General features: G+C 52.0%; 1 protein-coding gene across 1 annotated transcript in view; it reads left to right on the top strand.

Moving 5' to 3' along the window:
- Nucleotides 1-20,152, top strand: part of LOC122377359 (insulin gene enhancer protein isl-1-like) — a 60,613-nt gene extending 40,461 nt beyond the window's left edge. The window contains exons 5-6 of the mRNA XM_043357291.1: nt 7,826-8,035; nt 19,019-20,152. Of these exons, the coding sequence (XP_043213226.1) occupies nt 7,826-8,035; nt 19,019-19,189 (381 nt within the window). The 3' untranslated portion in view covers nt 19,190-20,152. The remainder of the gene's footprint in view (nt 1-7,825; nt 8,036-19,018) is intronic.
- Nucleotides 20,153-22,011: the final 1,859 nt, after the last annotated feature.

Here is a 22,011-nt window from a genome sequence, read left to right on the forward strand (position 1 = left end):
GACGCACGCTGTCACCCTCGTGTCGTCGTCGGAGAGGGCGGCCGGGCCGGACCGCGCAGCTGGACCTCGTATCCACGGTCCGCCGGGGGCGAGGTCCGTCCCCGGGCCGCCTCTGCTGAAGATGTCGGCCGGGCCCGGCGGCTCGGGTGCGTGACACCACTGGGTCGTCTCTGATGATTCCTGGGTGTGAAGGTCAGCGACTGCACTCGTTTTATCACTGACACGAACGTGATTGACAACGTGTTCACCATCGAGCACCGAGCGTTCCGACGCCCGCCCGGTCACCGTCCATCCCAACAGCGTCCTTACGGCGCACAGCGTTCCCGTCGGTCCCTCGATCACTTCCCGCGGCACAATAAGTTCGATGACGTCGGTTCCCAGGAGCACCTCCACTGGGCCGTGGGTGGCGCTGGGGAGATCCAGGTCGGCAAGGTGCGGCCATTTCTCCTTTGCTACTGTGCAGTCCATGGCCTTGGCTGACACGTTTAACGTCGGCGTCGTTTGGGCGTTTCGTATACGGTGTGCCCTGCCGTCGCCGCCCACAGCCTCGACGGCGAAGGATACGCGTCGTGACGTCGTCGTTTGGGTCCCACTCAGCGTACTCAGCACCAATTTGTCGGTGGGCCCCGAGATGCCGAGCCGGTCACACAGGTCGTCGGTGATCAGTGTGACCTGACTGCCCAGGTCGAAGAGTGCGTTCGTGGTGCGGCTACCTGCCGGCCCATTTACGGTGACGGGCACCACCTGCAGGAGAACATCACTGCGAGGCTCGGCCGATGCGGTGCCGACATGTTTGGCAGATGACGGCGTACCATCATCGGAATCGCGCAGTGGAAACACTCGTCCTCCATTGTGTAACAGCGTGTGATGACGCCTGCCGCAGTGCTCCGCGTCACATCGTGCATCACTGGGACACGTGGCGCTGATGTGATCGCGACCCAGGCAGTTAAAGCACAGTCCGTTTCTGCCGACGAACTCTGCCTTCTCACTCACAGTCAGCGCGAGAAATTCGTCACAGTGCTGGAGCTCGTGTGTTTGCTGACACATGGTACACCAGTCACTGTGTCCGTCCGCTGATGACTTTATGGCAGCTGTCCTCTCCCGCTTTACAGCCGCCGGCGTGGGCCGCGCCGACGCGGTGGTAAACACGCGTCTCGGGCGGCACTCAGCGTCATTAGCCTCGACCTTCGGCAGCTGCTTGGTGGTCACGTTCAAGGCCAACCGACCAGCTGACACATGACGGCGAAGCCATTCGTCGAGATCGACGAGCGTCGGACGAGTGATGCCGTTTTCCACCATGTGCTCGCCCCACCTCCAGGCGAGGGAGGCTGGTAGCTTCCCAGTCACAGTGGTGACGTTCGTGGCGGCAGCGAGGTCGTGCTCGTAGTGCAGACACTGTAGGACGCTCACCGCGGTGTGGAGCTCACGAGACAGCTCTGTCAGCGCTGACAGGTCGCCATCTTTCACCGGCCGCGCTGTGAGCAGTCTTTTCATCGTGGCGTGTATCACACGGGACGGGTCACCAAACTCTCGTTCCAGCTCACCCAGGGCGGTGCTGTAGAGACTGGCGTCGCAGAGCATGCCGCGCACAGACTCTCTCGCCGGTCCAGTCAGGTGAGTCTGCAGGTAGGTCAGCCGTTCTACGTCGGTGAGGTCGGCGCGGTCGTGTACCAGAGCTTTGAAGAGGGCTATCCACCGCGGCCACTCGATGGCAGAGCCGCCGAACTTCTCCAGCGTGATGCGCGGCAGATGTGGGACCGCTCTGGTGTCGTCACGGGACGGGTGCTGCAGCCGCACCGCAGGTGGAGGCAGGGTGCCGACAGGAGCCGTATCCACTGGCGGCACATGCAGCTGAGATTGAGCCAGCCACTGTCGGGTGCGCGTGACTGACTCGTCCGTCTGTCGAGACACGTCCACCGGTGCCGGTGGCTCAGTTGCAACCACCGGTAGTCTGGCGACGGATGGTGCAGCGGAAGAACGAGGGTGCTGCGAACCCCGCTCCTCCTGCTCCAGCAGCTCCAGCTCCAGCTGACGGTATTCAGCTTCATCCATCGCCGCCTGAGCTTGCAGCGCTGCCTGCGCCTCCGCCTGCTCCGCCTGCCGCCGGGACTGCTCTGCCTGTTGTCGGGCTTGCTCCGCCTGCGCCTCCGCCTGACGCCGGGCCAGCTCAGCCTTGGCGGCGGCGGCGCGCTGGACCTGTTCCGCCTGGAGCTTGCTTAGCGCAGCTCGGCGGCGGGCTTCACTGAGGCCAGAGGACGCCGTACTGAAGCTCGCCTCACTCCTCGTGTGATATGAGCTCCGGCGACCTTGATGCGATTTTGCATCACTGTCGTGTCGTGACTGTTTGTCAGACATTGTACTCACAGCTCACAACACCGCGTCGTCACTGTAAATCCATCACACTAGTTCACTGACATCCGGCCCGGAGGACCAGAATGTTCGCGAGAATCGTACAGTTCTGAGTTCATCCGTTCAATACGGAAATGTTCGTGCGTGCTCGTGATCGTTCACTCGTTCTCTTTCGTCACCCGGAGGACCATAAAGTTATTGTTCATATAAGTAAAAGTCTATTCTTGAATGAAACGGAAACGATTAAAATGCACAAAATACGGCGGTCACAAATGCGGTTCACTGAATCGTTCTCGTAGGGCCACGTCGGCCGCGTCGTACGTAAGGCCACGTCGGCCACGTCGTGCACCGGGCCGTCGCGCACCGGTGGAGTCCCGTCGAAGACTGTCAGGCCCCCGTCCCATCTCAGCCCTCGTGGTACGCACAACACGTGGGCATGAGAACCAGGACAGGGGCCAGATGACACATATGTGAGCGGCGTGGCGCGGCGGACCGACCGCCGCGCTCCGAGCGCCGGCCGTCTTTGCGAAGATATCAAAAATGCCTATTTGCTCGCTAACAGATGCAATATAAATGAATATTCAATAAGGCACGGAAGATAAGCCCAAACCACACGAGTGGTGACTTGTCCTCTGTCTCAGTGCCGCCAGATTGTAAGGGACGACTCCAAAGACAGTCGCACGGATGAACGGAGACGTGGTGCAGGGTTACACGGCTTGCTCCGGTCACACGGGTCACTGCAGGTGACAGCAGGTCACCAGGGTCGGACGGTACCCGGTGTCAGATGAGCTTGGCCGTTCTCTCTCTCTCTCTCTCTCTCTCTCTCTCTCTCTCTCTCTCTCTCTCTCTCTCTCTCTCTCTCTCTCTCTCTCTCTCTCTCTCTCTCTCTCTCTCTCTCTCTCTCTCTCTCTCTCCCTCTCTCTCGCTGGCGCCAGGACGGCGGCTGTCAGCCACCGCGATGTCCGGCGAAGACAAAAACGCCACCGATACCTGACTGATAGCCGCGAGAAAAACCGGGCCCCGCGCCGCGACCGCCGCCACCGCGCCGGGCCGCGCCGCCCCGCCACCACCGCCGCAATCAATGGGCTAGCTCGAGATGGATCTCGGATGACGGCTGACGGATGGCGGATGACGGATGACGAGCGATGACGCTACAGCCCATGCGGCACGTGGCACGACACGGCGCGCGTCCGTTTTTCGGCTTCCGGTGCCACCGGCGGCGGTGCGGCGTCATTCATTGGGTGGCTGTCCCGGCGGGGCGGCGGCGGCGGCGGCGGCACTTCCTGGCGCGGGTCGCGCGCCGCCCGCGCCGCCGCGCTGACGGACCGTTTTTGCGCCGCGACGCGACTGGAGGCCGTCACAACACGGCTGTCGTCGGCGACGGAGAGAGCGCGGCGCCGCCGACCGACCGGCACTCTTAGCGGGCGATTTATGGCCCCTCTCCAGCCGCCCATCGCGTCCGACGCCCACGACGACGGCGGCGGGCTCCGACTGCGCCGGCGGCGACGGACGAGGTCGGCAGGGGTCACGGCGGCGACGACAGGGGCGGCTAGAGAGGGATCGGAGAGACTGAGAGGGAGAGGTGGAGAGGAAATGAAAAACGGCCTGTGGTAATGAGGAAGAACAAGAACAGAAAGAGGGAGATGTGGATTTATTATGTAAATGCAATAGCACAACACACGAAAAAAAAGAAAGAAAAAAGAAAAACACAAGTAAAGATAAGAAACGAGACCAAGGCGGAGACGAAGATAGAGAACCAGATAAGGAAGAAATGAAGAAGGATCAAGAAGAAAAAAGAGAGCGAGATCGAGATTGAGATGAAGAATTAGGCGGCGACTGCAAAGCGCTGATAGGAGGACGATCTGGACTCGGGTTTACGACGGCAATTGGCAGGCACTTTGGACACAGGCGCGCCGCGGGTGATCGGAATGTGCGATACCGACCTGGGCAGGTCGGTCGGCGCGGGGGAGGAGGAGATGGGTCAGGCGCGCCGCACGAGCTCTCCATTACGTTACGGCGCCGCGGTAGCGGGTCATTAGGGTGGCAGTGCGGAGATCGGCCGACGGGCCGGAGCGGCACGAGCCCGGCGTCCTGCACTTCTGGCCGGCGGCACCGAGTGACGGATGGACCAGATCGGGTCCGGGTCCGGGTCCGGTCTGGATCTGGTCCGTGGTCCGGTCCCCCGCACCTCTGGCCAGCAGTGCTGTCTGATGGATGGACCTAGCTCTGGCGCCCCTGGCGCCGGTCTCTGTCACGCCGAAGCGACGGCGGGGAGTAGGAAGACGGACATGCAGAGCGCTGCGCTGTGGGAGGGGCCTTCCCGGGCTTGGACCCACGGATGAGTTGTGGCTGGGTTCGATCACTGATAGTTTGGTGCGATTGAGGCGGGGTTAGTGGAGCTTGGCAACCACCGAACGGCTAATGAAGCTGTAATTAATCTGACGCTTAAATCACAACGAAATCTGGAATAATATTGACTCTAGCACGCGCTGATTGATAATGTTTTAGGTCTCTGACTTACATTCCATGTATCAGCAAATATTTCGAACACATGGTCGCGCCAGGAAGTACTAACTCATTTCTTGATCTTGTTCTTATTTTTTTGCCGATCTTCAAATAAAATAAGTTCTTCTTTGCAACCTGACAAGTCCTGTTTATGTAAGTCAAAGCATCGATGCATTACTGTCAAATAGAATTGTTTCATCCAAGTAATGAACTTCAAAACCGTGAACTGTGTTCTATGAAGGCAAACCCGTTCGCCTGGACTCTAATAAGACGCCAAAATTGTCAAAAGGAAAAAAACAGTCGCTTTTTCCTATGTACGATGTGATGGCATCTAATCTATGTATTTGACAAAGAAGACAGTGATTTGCAAAAAAAAGTTCCTTTGAGAGATATTTGGCGTCCAGGCAATATGGCCAAAAGGCCAAATGGACCCAGAGACCCAGAGGAGACCGATTCGAATCATGTGTCGCTCGAGCAGGACAGAGGAACGGAACGTGGTGTCGTGCACACGTTAAACACCCTGGGCTGTGACTGGGAAGTGCGACGTACTGTAACGAGTCCTGTGACGATGTGGAGGAACAGACCGTGACGGTGCTACTCTATCGCCCGTTGCTCGGTGCCCGGCGCTCGCCGTCACTGACCCGCCCTAATGACGGTCTGTTGTGACAGCAGCCAGCCACTATCGTCCGCTCCAGAAGGACCGCCGGCCGCCGCCAGCTCCGATACCCATCGGGGCCGCGTATTAGCCAAATTGTTCAGTAAAATGTGTTTGGCCGCGGCGCCGCGCTGCCGATGCGCGTCCGATACGAGCCTCCCGACACCGGCCAGCGCCGGGCCGACGCCGCCGACAACGGCCGTCATTTAGATACCGATTGAGATTTCACCGCTCGGCCGGGAATATGCCCGATCTAAAAGCTCTATCAAAGCCAGAATGTCAGGCATTCTGTGTGGCGCCATTTTGGAATGGCCGTTCGGCGGCGGCGCGCGCGGGAAGATTCCCAGACGGAGTGGTTCATGGCGCCGCCGACTCCCCCGGCCGTGACGGCCCCGGCCGCCGCTCCTTCTGTGGGAGAGAGAGAGAGAGATGGAGGATGTGAACTCCGATCGCCATTCACTCTCCGCCGACCGCAGGCGTTTCGGGCTCAGCGAGCACTGCGATCTCGAAATGTAGAGCAAAGCAACAATGCTGAAATTCTGTAGTGAATGAGGAACAGGCGCGCAAAAAAAATGTACAACCGCTATCTTTAAATAAAATTTTCGTTACCTGCAGCATTCGTGGTCCGTCGTTTTATGGTATTATATCTACATAGATGCGGGTATTGGCAGACCCCACCTCTCCCAGTACCCTGGTGCCATGTATGGGTACTGCTCCGATTATATTTCGTCCCGTCTCTCCTCCAGTTTGACCAGGATATCTCGACCCCGGCCGGCGGGGGCGGGTCGGCCCCGGTCGCGGGCGGGGGCGGACGGTGACGCGCCGCCCGCCCAGCCGGATGTTACAGCACCGTTCATCTCTCACGCCATCTCCTTGTGCCGCTCGTTCTGTGACGCCCAGGTGCCGGGGTAGGTCCGGATCGTCGGAGCCCACCCCGATAGCCCTGTAAATCCATCGCCGGCCCGGCGGCCCGTGTGTGACGCCGCACGGCCCGTGCGTGTGGGACACGGATCTCATCCGTGACCGAGGGTAGACAGAGGACCGAAAGGCACCGCTCAGCCCGCACAGCCCACAGGGTGGCCCGACCTCAGAGGCGACGTTAACTCTCCATCGGACACCTCAGGCCGGCCGAAAACGGAACAGGACTGACTGGTGGTGCCAGTGATTCACAGAGTGCCACATTTGGCCTCGCACCCCGACCCGACTGAGTGATGGAGTGGCTAATGTGGCACGGTCCTAAAACATGGATGAAGTAAAAGTGGAAAGTTTAGTCAGCAGGGTATATGTTATGCATGAAAGCAAAAGGAGGCGTTACTGTTCATGTACTATTCAATCATCCACTGAATGCAATCGCCGCAGTCAGCCAGTCTGGCGTATGAATGTTGAATGCAGACGGCTGGCCAACGTCCTCAAGTTTTCAGACTGCTTCATAGTTTATACAGAGTACAGTGATAGTGAAATGATATCGTTGCACCTAGCTGGTGTGGGATATGACGTCGGAATTGTATTGTAAGGGTGACGTCGGAATTGTAGGAGAAGAGTGCTAATTTCCTTTGATTTCATTTCTATCGCTGCTCTATCTCAAATGCGGAAAGTGCCATGAAGATTCACCTTTTATCTAATGATTAGCCGTTTCTCTGAAGTTTCTGACCTCTTGAGGCTATTGTAGTAGCAAATATCGTATACGCTGCCAAACATTTCACCTTTACGAGTGCCTTGGGACTTGAGGCGCTGTAACATCATGTCCAATGCAGCAAGGAGGCGATTAGCTCCATTCTATAGGTTCAATCGTGTTTTCAAATAGCCTCGTTTACAAGTGCCGATCGATAGGTTAAAGCGTCTATGTAGTTGTTTGCTCATTCGAATATTGCAGATTAAAACGCTGTCACGAGCCGACTGACACGGATCCACAGTTTAAAACGTCCAAGATGGACTGCGTTTTATGGAGACGTACAATTATGCTATTGACTGATGGCTATTTGCAGTGAATATCATGCATATCGGCGTGCTATGAATGGAAAATCAACAAGTGACCGGCGACGGTCAGACTAATTATTACAGCGTTTTGGCTGACATTATTAGGCGCCAAACTTAGCATGTCTCTTTACGGATAACGATGCAATTTTCTTCACTTCTTCTGTGATTTTAGATGGGCCAGCTCATCAAGTTGGTACACGACAGTCGACTCACAGAAGAAATGCCCGCCCTAAGTTAAACGACTCTACCTGTGTGACATTGTGACGAGTTTCCTCCTCTGTGCCCCTCGGACCCCCTCACCAGGCGCGCAGTACCTAACCCCTTCCCTCTGTTTGGCAGAGCGGCGGCCGGTTCGGCGCCATCGGCCAGATGCAGGCCATCCCTCTGGTAGCCAGCTCACCCGTCCGTCACGGCAGTCCGCTGCCAGCACACATGGTGGACGTGCAGACCTACCAGCCGCCCTGGAAGGCGCTCACAGAGTTCGCGCTCAACACCGACCTCGAGAGGCTCGACCCCAACAACCCCGCCTTCCAGCAGCTCGCCAGCCAGGTTAGTAACGGCAAATAACCCAACAACCCCGCCTTCCAGCAGCTCGCCAGTCAGGTCAGTAAAGACTCGACCCCAACAACCCCGCCTTCCGGCAGCTGGCCACTGGCCAGCCAGGTCAGTAAAGGCGAATAACCCAACAACCCCGCCTTCCAGCAGCAAAACATCCAGGTGAGTATATCGCAGGTCAATGTCTGGTCTGACCCCAGGTCAGTAAGGCAGTCGATAGGTCATGGCTTGACCCAAATAAATACCTTTCAGCAACAAACCATCCAGGTCAGTACATCGGGTCAATGTCTGACACCGAGGTCAGTATACGGCAGGCCTCGGACCTTATCAGCTCCGTATTCTAGCAGAGCGTGAAGTCAGGTCAAAAAGACATGCCAGCTCAGGTCACGGCCAGATCCCTGCAATTAATTAAATAATGACAAATATTTTACAAGTGGCAAGGGAACAAAAGGTGTACTGTCGATCAAAATTGTATTTACCGCGACAAGTGGCACGGTGTACGTTTTAGAACATGAGTTTGTGCTTTGCACGTTTAGATTGTTATCATTAGGTTCACCATTCATCTCATTTGTGATTGGATAGAAGCTTATAAAGTTTTTCACTTTTAAATTATTTTGTTTACTTAGTATTTGCATAACACCTTGCACGCACCGGAATCGTTTGTCGTAAATATGTGATATTCTAATTTTCATGGTGAAAAATTTTACGTACCTACACACTGCTAATTGAAACCTCTTTTTGAAGCACTATAGTCCGGCGATGAGCTTGATGTGCTGTATCTATGCAAGAAACACAATTTATTTAGTGACTTTATGCGTGAAAAAATAGATACACACACCAATTTCCTTCAAACTGTCTACCACTGCTTTCCAAAGGCGGCAGGCATCATGACAAAAGACACCATAAGACATGTCTTTTATTACACACGTCATTTGGGTAATGAGCGCCGTCATGTGGAGGTCAGTTGTTCCCTTCATACCAGACACTGGTTTATGTAAATTCTCATCAAAGGAGCCAGCGTACGATTTCCATTTCGTCGGAACTGGTGGAATGATATGCATATGTTTGTGTCCAGCTCCTGGCATCCCTAATGGAAGTGCTATTGCTTCATTTACAATGAATGAGAGGTAGGAGACGTGCACACAGCACAAGGTTGGCTGGAACCCAAACATGTGCATCATCCGTGAGTTTGAACTGGCTTTATCAAAATATAAAAAAATAGCTTACCTTATCACCAGCAGCACTGCCAGTGCAGGGCAATGCACGAAAAATAAAACACACCTTCCTTTCGGATTTTTGGCCGGCTCTACCGACGGTGATCCGGATTCAGTTCTCTTCTGCGGGCCTGGCTAACCGTTCCGCGTTATCTGGCCGTTACATCCTCTCTGGCCCCCAGGTCGGCCCCCTGTGTCCTCCCGCTGCCGTTGTGCGCTGACAATGCCGACACCGCCCAGCGATCAGCGTCCTTTCTTCTGCCGGCCTGCTTCAGTGTGTCATTCTCTCGGTCCAGCGCGGCCAACCGTCCGATCTACCGTCCAGCAGTGCCTCTAATGCACCCTTTTACCGCACCCGTAATTAACGTAATGGACTCTCCTTAAGCGGGCAAATATTATGGCATTCTTGTCGGCACCGATGAAGAAATGTGTGCGGCCGCGGGACGGACGCGTTCGCTTCGTCGGCTACGCATCATCGCTGAAAGGCGCCGACGGGGTGTCCCGCTGCGCCGACAGGCTGCCCGCTGGCAGAGCGACACCCGGCCTGCCCCCGGCCGTCCCTCTCTCTCCAGCGGGAGAGGAGAGGAGGGCAGAGCGATCAGAGGACTGCCCGAGGGCGGCAGCTAGGCGGGACCTCCGAGCGCCGATAGGATCTGCTCCAGCGGCGCCGAGGTGGCGGCGCGCCCCTTTGACGTGCCGCCTGGTGTCCATCGAACCGGCAGAGGTGTGTGCTCTCCGCTCCGCCGGGCCGCCCCACGGCAGCGGAACGGTCAGCCGAGGCTGAAGCGACAGGAAATAGCGACGGCTTATCAACAGAAAACATAGAGAAATTGACGGCGCTGGGAGGGACAAGATGGCATTAAAAACACTCAAACCAAATATTTATAGTCAACACTCAACAGGATTCCTCCCGTCTGACAGACGCAAGAATCTGGGTTGGCCTGGACGAACCCATAGCTGCATCCATTGCATCACTCAGCGCACTCGACACCTGCGCTGACACGGTCGCGTCATGACATGGTGTGACATCACGGCACACTCCTCCCGACCAGCAGTTCAGGGACCGGCTCCGTGCCGTGCACGCCGGCCGTGCAGCGGCCTCTCCTGTGAGCTGCTCCGCCGGCGGCAGGGGCCGAGAGGGCCGATATCGGTACGGCGATCGACTGGACGCGGCACCTTTGATGTCGCTTTGAGGTGACGGAGGTACGGCCGCCGAGGCACGACGTAGCCGGGCGGCGTATACAGAAGGGATCTTTGAATGCAGGAGAGAGTAGAGCTGCTTGCCGATGTAGTCAACTCGTATTCCTGACGGCAAGCCGGCCTCCAATAACGCTAAGACCATGCGTATTCTTAGCTTCGTGAATTCATAGCTCATGTGAGTTTAAATTTTCTTAAAAACGACGCAGGCCTTATGAAAAGCTGGTGCATAGCGCATAGCGCAATAGTTGGGGTAAGTATTCAATAGGTGGGGTTGATATTGATGTAGAAGTTCGATAAAGCCCACATACATTTCTAGCATCATTTTCTACTCTGAAATCTCTTCTCTGAGTGCTAGATGCTGCGCTAGTTTGAGCCATTGCTTAGTGCTACATTAATATTTTAAGGAAGGCCTGATTAAGATGGTAAGAGATCAGTTGCGTAAGACAAATTTCCATGTGTTACGGAAGTGTAATTGGGGGTGGGATTTTAATGTCACTTTGCACGTCTCCAACACCTCAACCACTAAAATATGCACGACATTGTTATTATAATATGAATCTTACCACTTTGAGTTGATTACCTTTAAATTATTAAGTAACCATAGCACGGAACTACGACATATAGCCAACCCAGTTTGGTTTGTGTCCAACGGGAATATGTTAAGCTGTTTTCGGAATCTTGGAAGTTGGAATTTCATTCCACTTGCTGCACCAAAGACGTGACTCCTTGTCATTTCGAAACATGATTAGGTATCAACATGTAGACATGCAGTATATCAAAAGGTATGTACAGCCCTCAGCAGACTGCGTGGTAGGTATTCTTTTTTCGACAAAACCGGTGATAACTCAAAGGCTATGTTATCAGTCGGTCGGAACTCACTACAAATAGATGCGCCATGCTCCGATTAGATCTATGACTAGACAAAGTATACGCCTTGTGTGGCAACAAAATGCAAAAGTCTGTTTTGGGGGCAAATATAAACTTTTGGGTTTTGTTGCCAAACTGGATGAACACGATGATAATGCCAATATAAGGTGCGAAGTCTCGCGCGTCATACTGTTACGATTTCCGAGTGACCGATGGCATAGTATTCGCGTTATTCTCGGTTTTGTCGAAAAAAAAGAATACCTACCACGCAGTTTCAGAGGGCTGTACGTAACTCTTAGGTAATGGAAAAACCGTCTAGCGATACTGAGGCCATTTCATATCAGCCGGGCTTTGTTTGTGTAAACTGACGTTTCAATCTTACTGGCGTTCAAATCACAGACGATTATTACTCAGCCATCATTTTAAGAAAATGGGACAAAGCAAAAGCAAGATGCCTTACATCTCCGATGAGGTAAAAATTATGCAAGACGGAAACCTTCTTGAAAAGACCGCTCAATTCAGCGGACTGCTTGTCCACTGCCCCCTTTACCTACATGTCTCGAAAAACTGAGCATATTGGCCGATTGGGTAACGCATGCTGTCAACACTCCGTTTCCTAACGCTAGGTATTTATATACTATCTACATATATGCTTCAAGGCCGGAGCCCCAGTGCATTGATTTGTTTCGCCGGCGGCTGTTGGTAGGTCACGGCACAAGCCTGTCGCCTAGCCAAGCCAACCCCACTTCAATACAGTCTTCCGATCTGGTTCAGTCGCTCCTCTGCGACTGAACACACCGGAACTGCGCGGCTACCGGTGCGGCGGAGCAGCGCGCCCGGCCGAGAGTCCCGAGTCGGTTCGTTTCCTGACGTCCGTCAGCCGCGTGCCCCGGCTTGTGGCTTCCCAACTCCTAATCTCCAGGGGTCGTCACGGGCGGCAGTGAGGAAGTGAATGTAATTACCTCGAATTTTAAGTCTTTTTTTAAAGCGGTTACCATTTTCGGCAAACCTGGTAGGTATGTAAAGATTAGAATTCAGACTTCAGAGACATGCTTAGTTGTATTATGCTTTGTTTTTAAACGTTGACATTCAGTAGAACCTAAAATAAAAACTCAGAGATTTTGCATTCAAAATGGAGGACTTTCAGCCCCCTTTTATCACCTAAATACACACTGTAAACCAAATTGACAAGTCTTTTGTAATATAACCAATCATCTCTTGGTATGTTTACCAACTGATACTTTTTAAACAAGCCGTTATCTGGTGCATTGCTTGTCAGGTGACAATTACGAGTCAATAGTTACTATGCACACCAACTTCTCAGTATCCAGACCAACTCTACATTTGTTTCAACGTTTGTTTCTTAACCAGTTTTAGAAACTTGTTGCCGCATGGTTATTTAACCGGCGCCTAACTTGTACTGGTCAGCTGGTCAGCATACACATGGTCAGCTGCGCCCATGACGTCAGACTTGACGGACCAATCAGCGGTCGCCGCCAGCCGTTAGCGGGCCCCGGCGCGGCGGTTTCGAACCAGCAGTTGTCGCGCCGCCGCCGTGCAGCCTGGAGCAGCGACGAGGGCTGTTCCAGCATTTGTGCAGTAAAAAGTGAAATCTGTGAACTGTGGTGTTCGTGCTGTGAGTGAGGCCCCCTCTGCCCTGCGGGACGCACTGATCGATCGTGCCTATACCCGCGGTCGAGACGCCTCCCTTCCCCTGCGCGCGCAATGTAAGTGGACCAGACCTGTGCATGCACATGTGAGCAGAATGCAGATGTTTTGCGGTCGGTGTTTTTTTTATATATAAATACATTTATTTGCCTTTAATTCAACTCTTTGTATTTTTAACTTAACTGATGGACATATATGGGCTGTAAAAGCTAATCTGGTTGGCGATCATGATTTAGTCGAATTATCTGCGTGATCGTGCAACTGCCATGATTGTTATGCTTAATGTTAAGGAAATATTCGTCATACGGGCATGTTATACTTCTGGCTTGATGCGGTGCACAAAACCATGTTCTTCCACATACGCAGCAGTTCTTGCTTCAAAGACTTATATGCTGACGGTGCACAATAGGTATACCTACTGGGTATACCTACCTCATGCATTTACCACATCCATTCGGAAATATGCACTCGGAATTGTCTCCAGTCAACAGTATTGATTACGTGACCGTAATGAATACTAATGATTCCAGAAACTTCCGAATGGATGTGGTGTATGCATTCATTGATTATATAACCCATCAGTATTTCGTTTCTTGTCAGCGCAAGCCTTTGAGCATGAGCAATAACTGATGCCAGTCATGGTTTTGTGCACCACTTCCAGCCAAAAATTAACCTGTCCGTATAGAAAATATTTTCTGAATCAGTATCGTGGCAATTGAAAACGAACGCGAATCGTAAGTTCTTAAGGTTATCAAGTATCAACGCAAACAAAGCGATTGTAAGGAAGAGCAAGTTCGAACAGAGCGTTAGTACACTTACTTGTTGACAATTTGTAAGCTGGCAATGCCCAGTCAAAGGCTAGGCTAGTTCATCAACAAACCAGGGATTGGTGAACCGACAAGGAAACGACTATGCCTATCCAGAAGTTGGTAGGTCCACAAGGCCCAGACTAGTACTCAACAAAGTGACGCCTATGCGAATTGGAACCAAACTTGTAGACAAACTGTTAGTTTGTTGGCCAACAAGCCTGGGGTTGGTGAATCGACAAGGTGACGCCTATGCGAATTGGAACCAAACTTGTAGACAAACTGTTAGTTTGGTGGCCAACAAACCTGGGGTTGGTGAATCGACAAGGTATCGACAAGGTGACGCCTATGCGAATTGGAACCAAACTTGTAACAAGGAGCCAACTTGTAGATTTGGTTTACAGTGCATTCGTATTCATACATTGGCTAATGGTACCGTAAACGGGGGTGACTTTGCCTCGCCGGGTGACTTTGCCATGCTTCTCGAAAAATGCTTTAGGGAGATCTCCCATGATATTTTATGAGGAATGTAGTAATGTTTTATGCACAGATGAAAGGTAATTGATGGGCCTCCCAATATAACTAACACCGTCAGGTAAGTTACCACTATATACCTAACTGGGCTCCATTTTTTTTGGAGTCATTGAAATGGTCAAATTTGAAGAGTTCCAAACTTTTCATTATCTAACCATGTCTTAGACCACCTGCGATGCTGAAGCTTGGTATGGTTGATCATGACAAGGCTGTTAAGTTAGCATATCCAACAAAACTGGCATTTGTCACTTCATTAAGCTAAAATTTTTGGTGGCGATTTTTCCAAGTGAATAGCAGGCCACATGGGGTGACTTTGCCACCATGTTATTTATGCAAAAATTGAATACTTATGCGATGCAATTCAAAATAATTTTTAATGTAGCATCATTTTGAACTCCAAACTGGTTTTTAAAAGAGTGAGAGTTTATACGTTTAAAATTAGCACAGTAATGCACAGTGGGAGTATAGAAAGGCAAAAATTACCAAACTCAAAAAAATGGATGAAGCTGGGCCCAACATTTCAGCACAGTCATGATCATCTACAACTCCTGAGTTTGCCAGTAAGACTAGCTGAAGAAATCGGTATCATTTTATAGATCAAAACGCTGATAATAAGGGTGCCGGTAAGTTGCCGCAAGAACGTCTTCTTTCTGTTCCTCTCAATGCCACTGCAGGAATGTGGCACGGTCCTAGAGTACCGATACCATCATATTTTTGCTTATTTATCTATTTTGAACCATTTTTCAGTTTCTATTTACTATCAATGTCAATAATTTTCAACTAATATAATGTATTATAAATGTAATGTATCTCTCCTTTTATGTACATCATTTATGTACATTTATGTACATCATTTAAGAGCAAAAACATTGAATTGCTTCATTTTTTCCTATTAAACAATTAAAGATGGTTGCCCAATGCCCTCCCCCATATAATGGAACAAAAATGCTTAAAAAATTATTTTCAAGCGTTAAACAACCATTTTTTTTGACATAGTGGCAAAGTCACCCCTTTTTCAGTTTAACTTTGCCACGACTCATTTTCTTTAAAAAATTATATTTTTAGGCAAGATATAAATACGATAATAGCAAAACCAAAAGAGCTAATCTTCATCCGTGTTTTGAACATAGAGTCATCCCAACAAGTTAACCCAGCAGTTGCTGGGGTATTTCGCCACCCACCGTTTGCTGGGGGGGGGGGCGTTAAACGCCCCCAGCCGATAACTCGAGAACCAATAGGCGCAGCGAAACGCACGAGGCGGCAAACGAAAGAACGCGACGAGACGCTTCAGATGAGTACTTTAAAGTTGAATTTTGAGGTCACAGGTGGGGTCAAGGTCAGGTCAAACACCTGAAATCAAGCTTTCAGTAGCATTGACTTCAGGACTTCGCAATTGGCGCCTCTCGTCATAAACTCTGTCAAAACGGTGCACAATCCATCATATAAGGCCTACAAGAGTGTCAGCTCCATATAAAGGTCAGTCAAGCATAGGTCAGGGTCAAGGTCAGGTCAACCGGGTAGGCAAATATCCCCGAAAATCTAAACTGATATTCGCAGCCTGTGACACATGTTTTATGGGTAATTTGAGGCGTAGAACACGATGGTGACATTCATTTTATAATATATGTACGTGTTTGGCTCAAAAAGTTAAATTTAAAAAATGCATGCATCATGGTGGTGAAGTAGTCACGAGAAATTGCCGAGATTCAGTTCAAGATTTTGGAAAATGCGGAACGATAATCAATAATCGAAGATAGCCATTTGATTGTTCATGGTATTGGCAGTCTAATGGCGTTTACGGCATGTCTGTATGTCTATTCTGTGATTTTATATGATTTTTTGAACATATGCCGTTTTTGGTCGAAAACTCAGAAATCATGACGTCACTAAAACCTCGATATCTCAAAAATTTTCCGATCGATTTTTTTGAAACTTTGTCACAATAAACTTCAATCAATTCTCTACAGGTAACCAAAATTTGGCGCGCCTGCGGCGCGCCGTTTTTATGCTATGGCCCGGCGAAAAAAGTGGGGGCGTTTAACGCCCCCCCCAGCAACTCGCGGGTTAAGAAGTGTAAAGAATACAATCGTCTAAAGTTGAAAACATGGCAAAGTCACCCCCGTTTACGGTACAATGTTTGTTCGCGACAGAACTGCCGCGTGCCACTTTCCGTCGTCATAGTCGCCGTCGCCGCGGTCAAAACTCCGCAGTCTTCCACTTATTGCATTTACTGCCCTAGAGCCGCCATACACTCGGCAAGGCTGCACTTTTCGCCGGCTCCGTTAATGGGTTCGAGCGATCCACCCGATGTCCGACGCTTTTACTACCGCCCCTCGATATGTCGCCCGTTCGAGCCCCCGTGGAGTGGCTCCGACCACTGGGCACTGCAAGGCTGGCTCGGAACTCAGCGTTAGAAAGGATGTGACCTGCAAACAGGCTACGCAATCGGTATGGTGTCACAAAGCATCAGCAATGAAAAGAAATACAATTATTGTAAAATCTGCACATTAGACAAGTCTTACACCCCATGAAGGCTTTCACAAGAATGCAGTAATCTAACTGAATCGCTGCTCAGTCGCTACGGCGTCGTTTCGATTTTGTGATGTGTGAAGCCTTCTCCAATCCACCGTCTAAGCCTAAGTAGCTGAGTCTGGAAGGCAGCAGGCCGATCGCGCTGACAACACCTAGCCGCCCGGAAAAGTACCGAATCGCGGCCTCGGTGGCCAAGATTGATGTGCCATAAAGGAGCGCGATACTTCCTGGCCTAATGCACCGGCTGCTGGCCCGCCGGCCATTACGCCCGCTCCGTCGCTCCGTTCGCGACTGGACAGGGCCGGGGCCCGGCCGACCCCCAGAGACGCGAAATTAAATGACCAAATTGGAGTTGACAGAGCGTAGTGGGCGGTGCAGCAGGCAGAGCGGCAGCCGAGGGGCGCCGGATGGCCGGGGCGGGCCCGGGCGCCCGCGGGCGCCGGGGGCGTCTGGTGGGGTCAGCGGCGGGCGCTCCGTCTCCGCTCAGAGGGGAGCTGCGCCGACCGGAGACAACTGGCCAGGGCGGTGACAAGTGGCGTCGTTAGTCGCCGCCGGCCGGGGGAAGGGTCGCCGCCGCCGGCGCCGCGTCAGTCCGTCCCCGTCCCCGTGTCCAGTTCCCCCGCCGGGGCCGGTGTATAGCGGCACGCGCCGCGCCGTCCGAGGGCCGCCGGCGTCCGACCAGTGCACGTGCAAGGTGCGCCCCCTGACCATTGGAGCCGGACAAGGGGCCGACTCTGTTCCGCTCATGTTCCGGTCGCTAATGGGCGTTTTGTCCTCGCAAGCATAGTGCGCTTTCAGCAATGGTGGCGTGCCGGTCTGAAACGCGGGATTCGGTTCACCAAATGGGTTCCAGGCCTTTCAGTGGAAACATGAGGAGGAGCCTGTCTGCTGTGCGCCCAGTTACGATCCCATTAGTGATCCTTTCATGGTATCAGCAATACGGCAAAGTGCTAAGCCCCGATGCGAAACCATAAGAACATCAGAATAGCCCACGACGAAACAAAGTCGCTGCTAATGACTCATTGGACAGTGCAAGGAGCTTTCTTGGGGTTTAGTCTGCTAACGAAAGGTTTGCTACTTAGTTCTAACCATTCGCCCCCTGAACACATTTTTGTGTTCCGATCACATTTTGCAAGACGTGATTGAGGACCCTGGGTCCCGGTTGATGGAGCGCTTAGCTCATGTACGAGCTCAGAAAGCCTTCTCCCTGAAATATTGTAGGTGGATTAAATGATTGCATTGCGTGATTTTCAGCATGGTGAATTAAATTATTGCATCTTGCATGGGTTTAAGGGCTGAAATAATCTTTGGCCGAAGCTTTTCTTTCCGGCATCGAAACGCTGTTTTCCTCTCCCTGGTAACCTGCGACTGCTCTCGTTATAGCACACACGAAGAAGCCCAACTATGCGCTTATTACATCGAGGGTTTTTCGCAATTAATCAATTATGACCGTGCACTTTATACGGACTCTGCCCCGATTGACGGCAATATCCGTCTTTTTGTACGTTAAATTTCACCGAAGAGGTTAACCTCCGAACACGTCGCCTTCATTGCAAAAGTAAGATACCTTTGGTCGCCTGTCGCCATAGCAATTTACTGTTACCCGTTAGGGCCTTGTTACCCGTGAGCTGAGCCGCACTGGTGGCCGGTATTCCGACCGACTCTGGTCACAGATCGATCGTCGCACACGGATGCCGACATGTCGCCGACGGATTGGCGCAGCGATCCGTTCGCTCTGTCGACGGGTAAACTGATTAGGTGCCGAGCGAGCTCAGAGCAGCGTGCAGCGACGTCACTGCCGCTCCCGAGCCAGTCATGCATACTGCTGAGGCATGGAGAGAGAGAGAGAGAGAGAGAGAGAGAGAGAGAGAGAGAGAGAGAGAGAGAGAGAGAGAGAGAGAGAGGGAGGGAGGGAAAGGAGGGGATAATGCAAGGTAATTGATATGAGAATGGGGGAAAAAGAGATGAGAGTAAAATTAGAAAGTACGTACAAATTATTTAGGGTCGAGAGGTGAAACTGTCGGAAGAAACCCAATAGGGTGAACTGTGTCGGAAGAAACCCGATAGCCCGAGGCTCACGAATAATGCAAAGTATTTGTGTCCCCGTCCTGTAAGTGCTCGATGTGCGTGTTCTGACGGCAGCTCTCTACCCGCAGATGCACGGTTTCTGTCTGGAGGGCGGTGCCGGTCCGGGTTCGGCGCCGGTGCCCACCAGCCAGCCGCCTGCGTTCGGCGGCGACACCGATCCGCTGCGCTACTCCACCCCCGACGAGCTGCTGGTGGACTGCGCCGAGCAGCAGAGCGACCTCTCCAGTCACAGCGACTGAGACTGAACGACTCACACCTCACTCGCCTCTGTGATATCCGCGTACGCCGCGACGGCCGGCGCCACACCGGCCCGGCCGCCGCGGCCCCGAGAGAGAGGACGCTTCTTTTGGGCACCTGCTCTAGGTGGAAGCCAGTGTTCTATCTCGTGTTGCCTCATGTGGTCATTTGGTAAGTCCTGTCCGCCTGTCGAGCCGCGGAGTGCGGATTATTTCACCGCCTTCGTGTGGTTCGTAGAAGGGCAGCTTTCTGTGCTGCGGCTCCTGAAGATCCCGTTTGAGGAAGTGGCAGCCTTTGGTTCGGTGTTAGCGTTTCACCAGTACAGTACAACGGAGCTGCTCGGTCTGGTGATATTGCCGAGTAGACCGCTCGAACCTGGTGCCGAGGCACGGGAGGACAATGCGGCGGGACCTGTAGGGTGTAGCTGAACGTCTGATTGTCTGGCTGAACTTCATCTTCCCTCGAGTACCTTCAGCCCCAACCAATCATCAGCCCTTGGACCTGTGTTTCCCTTTCGCCGCCTTAATCACCCTAATTTTGAAACCAGCTTCGGAGGCGAAAAGGTGACAGTGATTCTTGCTTTGTACCTAAGTTTATTGTTGGAAGATGTGTCCATTTGTAGTTGTAGGTACTGGGCAAGAAAGGTTCGCCTTGCAGCTGTTTTCTCGATGGCATTAGAGCTAAGATAATCCGGCTTTTTGTGGCTAACTATCGAGCATTGTATAGTTTCCTCATTCTTTACGTCCATGGCGCATGGCGCATGTGGAAATCGTATGATATTCTTGAATGTGTTATAATTCCGCCATCACTTCTTTGCTTCAGCCGGCGTATCTGATTGTTTCGCGCCAGCAAACTAGACTCACCCATATGCGTGTGCGTGTGTGTGCGTGCGATTGCCGGTAAGCCACCCGCGTCTGTGCCAGTGAGTGTAGCCATGTATCGGAATTCGGACCGTGTGACCTCTATCGTGCCGTTACGTTTGAGTGGACCTGTGGCCCAAGGGGGACGGCCCCAGATTTGCCGGGATAGGGCACTCCTGTGTGTGTAAGAGGCTCGGTGGGGCGCTCCGGCTCAGTGGCAGCCAACATTGGCGGATCCAAAAAGGTGACAGTTAACCCTGCAGGGCGTACTACGTCCACATATTTTTTTCTGAAACCTAAAAGCTGATTTTGAATCGTTGTATTCACCGGTATGCATTTTTGAGCAAACCCTTTCAAAAAAAAAAAAAATTAAAAAAATTTCGTTCCGTGGGGGTCATGGTGTGTCGTTTCGGGAACTAGCGACCCGCGGCCGGGCGCCGCGGAGAGGTGCCCGCCATAGGGTTTTGGGGCTATTTTTTCACGTTTCGGTCTGAATCGTGAAAAGTACTGGTCGTAGCAAATATGTTCCCTGGTTTCTGAATTTTCAGCCCACGTGGAATGCGATAGCACAAGAGTCATTTTCGTACAAACAAAACTGTGCCCGCGTTTTTTGGTCAAAGTAAAAATGTTCAGCAGCTTTTAACACGTGGGCCGCCGCAAAACAGGGTACACCGGAGGACTTACGATTCAATATCTCCTAAGCCATCACAGATAGCAAATATGTTCCCTGGATCTATGTAGATAATACTTTAGAGAACACTTTAGGCCAAAAATTGTTTCTCGACAACTTACACCCAGCCCGCGTTTTTGGCTTAAATGCAATGCAACACGGCAGCCGACCTTGAGGGCTCAGTTAGCGAGTTCATTTTTTAGCGAGCACTTCGAGCATTTCAGCGTTCGATGAAATGACATATTTTTTCAACGCAGTCGTTTCTTCATTTGCATCTAAACGCGACCTATATGATAATGTGATTGTATCGTCACACTAGAAGGTGTAATTCATGGTAATTTATAGGGCTAATTCTCGGCGCACAGCAGCAGACGGACACCGACTGACCCACCATCTAAAGGCAGTTTGGCGAAGCAGTATCGTGAATCACAGCCGCGAGATGTCCCTAGCGTAGAACACCGTCTGTTTGCCCAGTTTAAATACGTGATGTTTGCCCTCTGTCAACCCCTCAGTCATGGGGTTGGGGTCGCGGATGAATGGGCGACCGCCCGCCGCGCGGGGAGGGGGCTGTTTCCCTGACCCGGACCGCCACGGCATAGGGACGGTCCCGCACTCGCGTGCCTCACGTCGCCGCCTCACACCGGTCAATTACGCTGGTTTTGAGGAACCGCCCATTGTGGTGGTGGGTGATCCAACGCAGACCATGCCAGAACCCCACTGAGGGGGTATCACCCGTGTCAGCTGGCTCAGACCCATGATATCCCCATACCGAAAGCGACGTTCCAAAGAGCAATATGCCTTTAGTGGGTATTATTAATGTTTAATTCGAGAATGTATGCATGGATGTAAGCAAATACCTACATGATGTGTTGAAGTACCTACTCCAACTGTACAACTCTGGCCTCTCAGCTCGAGGAATAAACTTTTTTTACTTTAAAGACAGATTTTTAGTGACTTTACACTCGCACTTGCATATAGCGGGGTCGAACGGACCCCCTCCCGGTTTTTCGCGAATAATTCGCGCAAAAAGCGGCTGATCGCGACGAAACTTTCAGTACCATCGAGTTAATAAATTTTACACTTACTCTTAAAATTTAATGACCCTGACCCCAATGACCTTTGACCTGTGGTCTGATTCTCGAGACCATGTTTGACCGGAATCGCGAATTGGCGTATGTCGGCTGAGGCTCACATTATCCGCGCAATTTCCAATCTTTTTTTTTGGTGTGGGTTTCAAGGTCCCGTGAAGGTCAGGTCAAAGCCATTGACCTTAATGACCTTGATTCACTATTTC

This window comes from Amphibalanus amphitrite, unplaced genomic scaffold (assembly GCF_019059575.1).
Source record: "Amphibalanus amphitrite isolate SeventyFive unplaced genomic scaffold, NRLGWU_Aamphi_draft 000043F_arrow, whole genome shotgun sequence".
Classification (NCBI taxonomy): domain Eukaryota; kingdom Metazoa; phylum Arthropoda; class Thecostraca; order Balanomorpha; family Balanidae; genus Amphibalanus; species Amphibalanus amphitrite.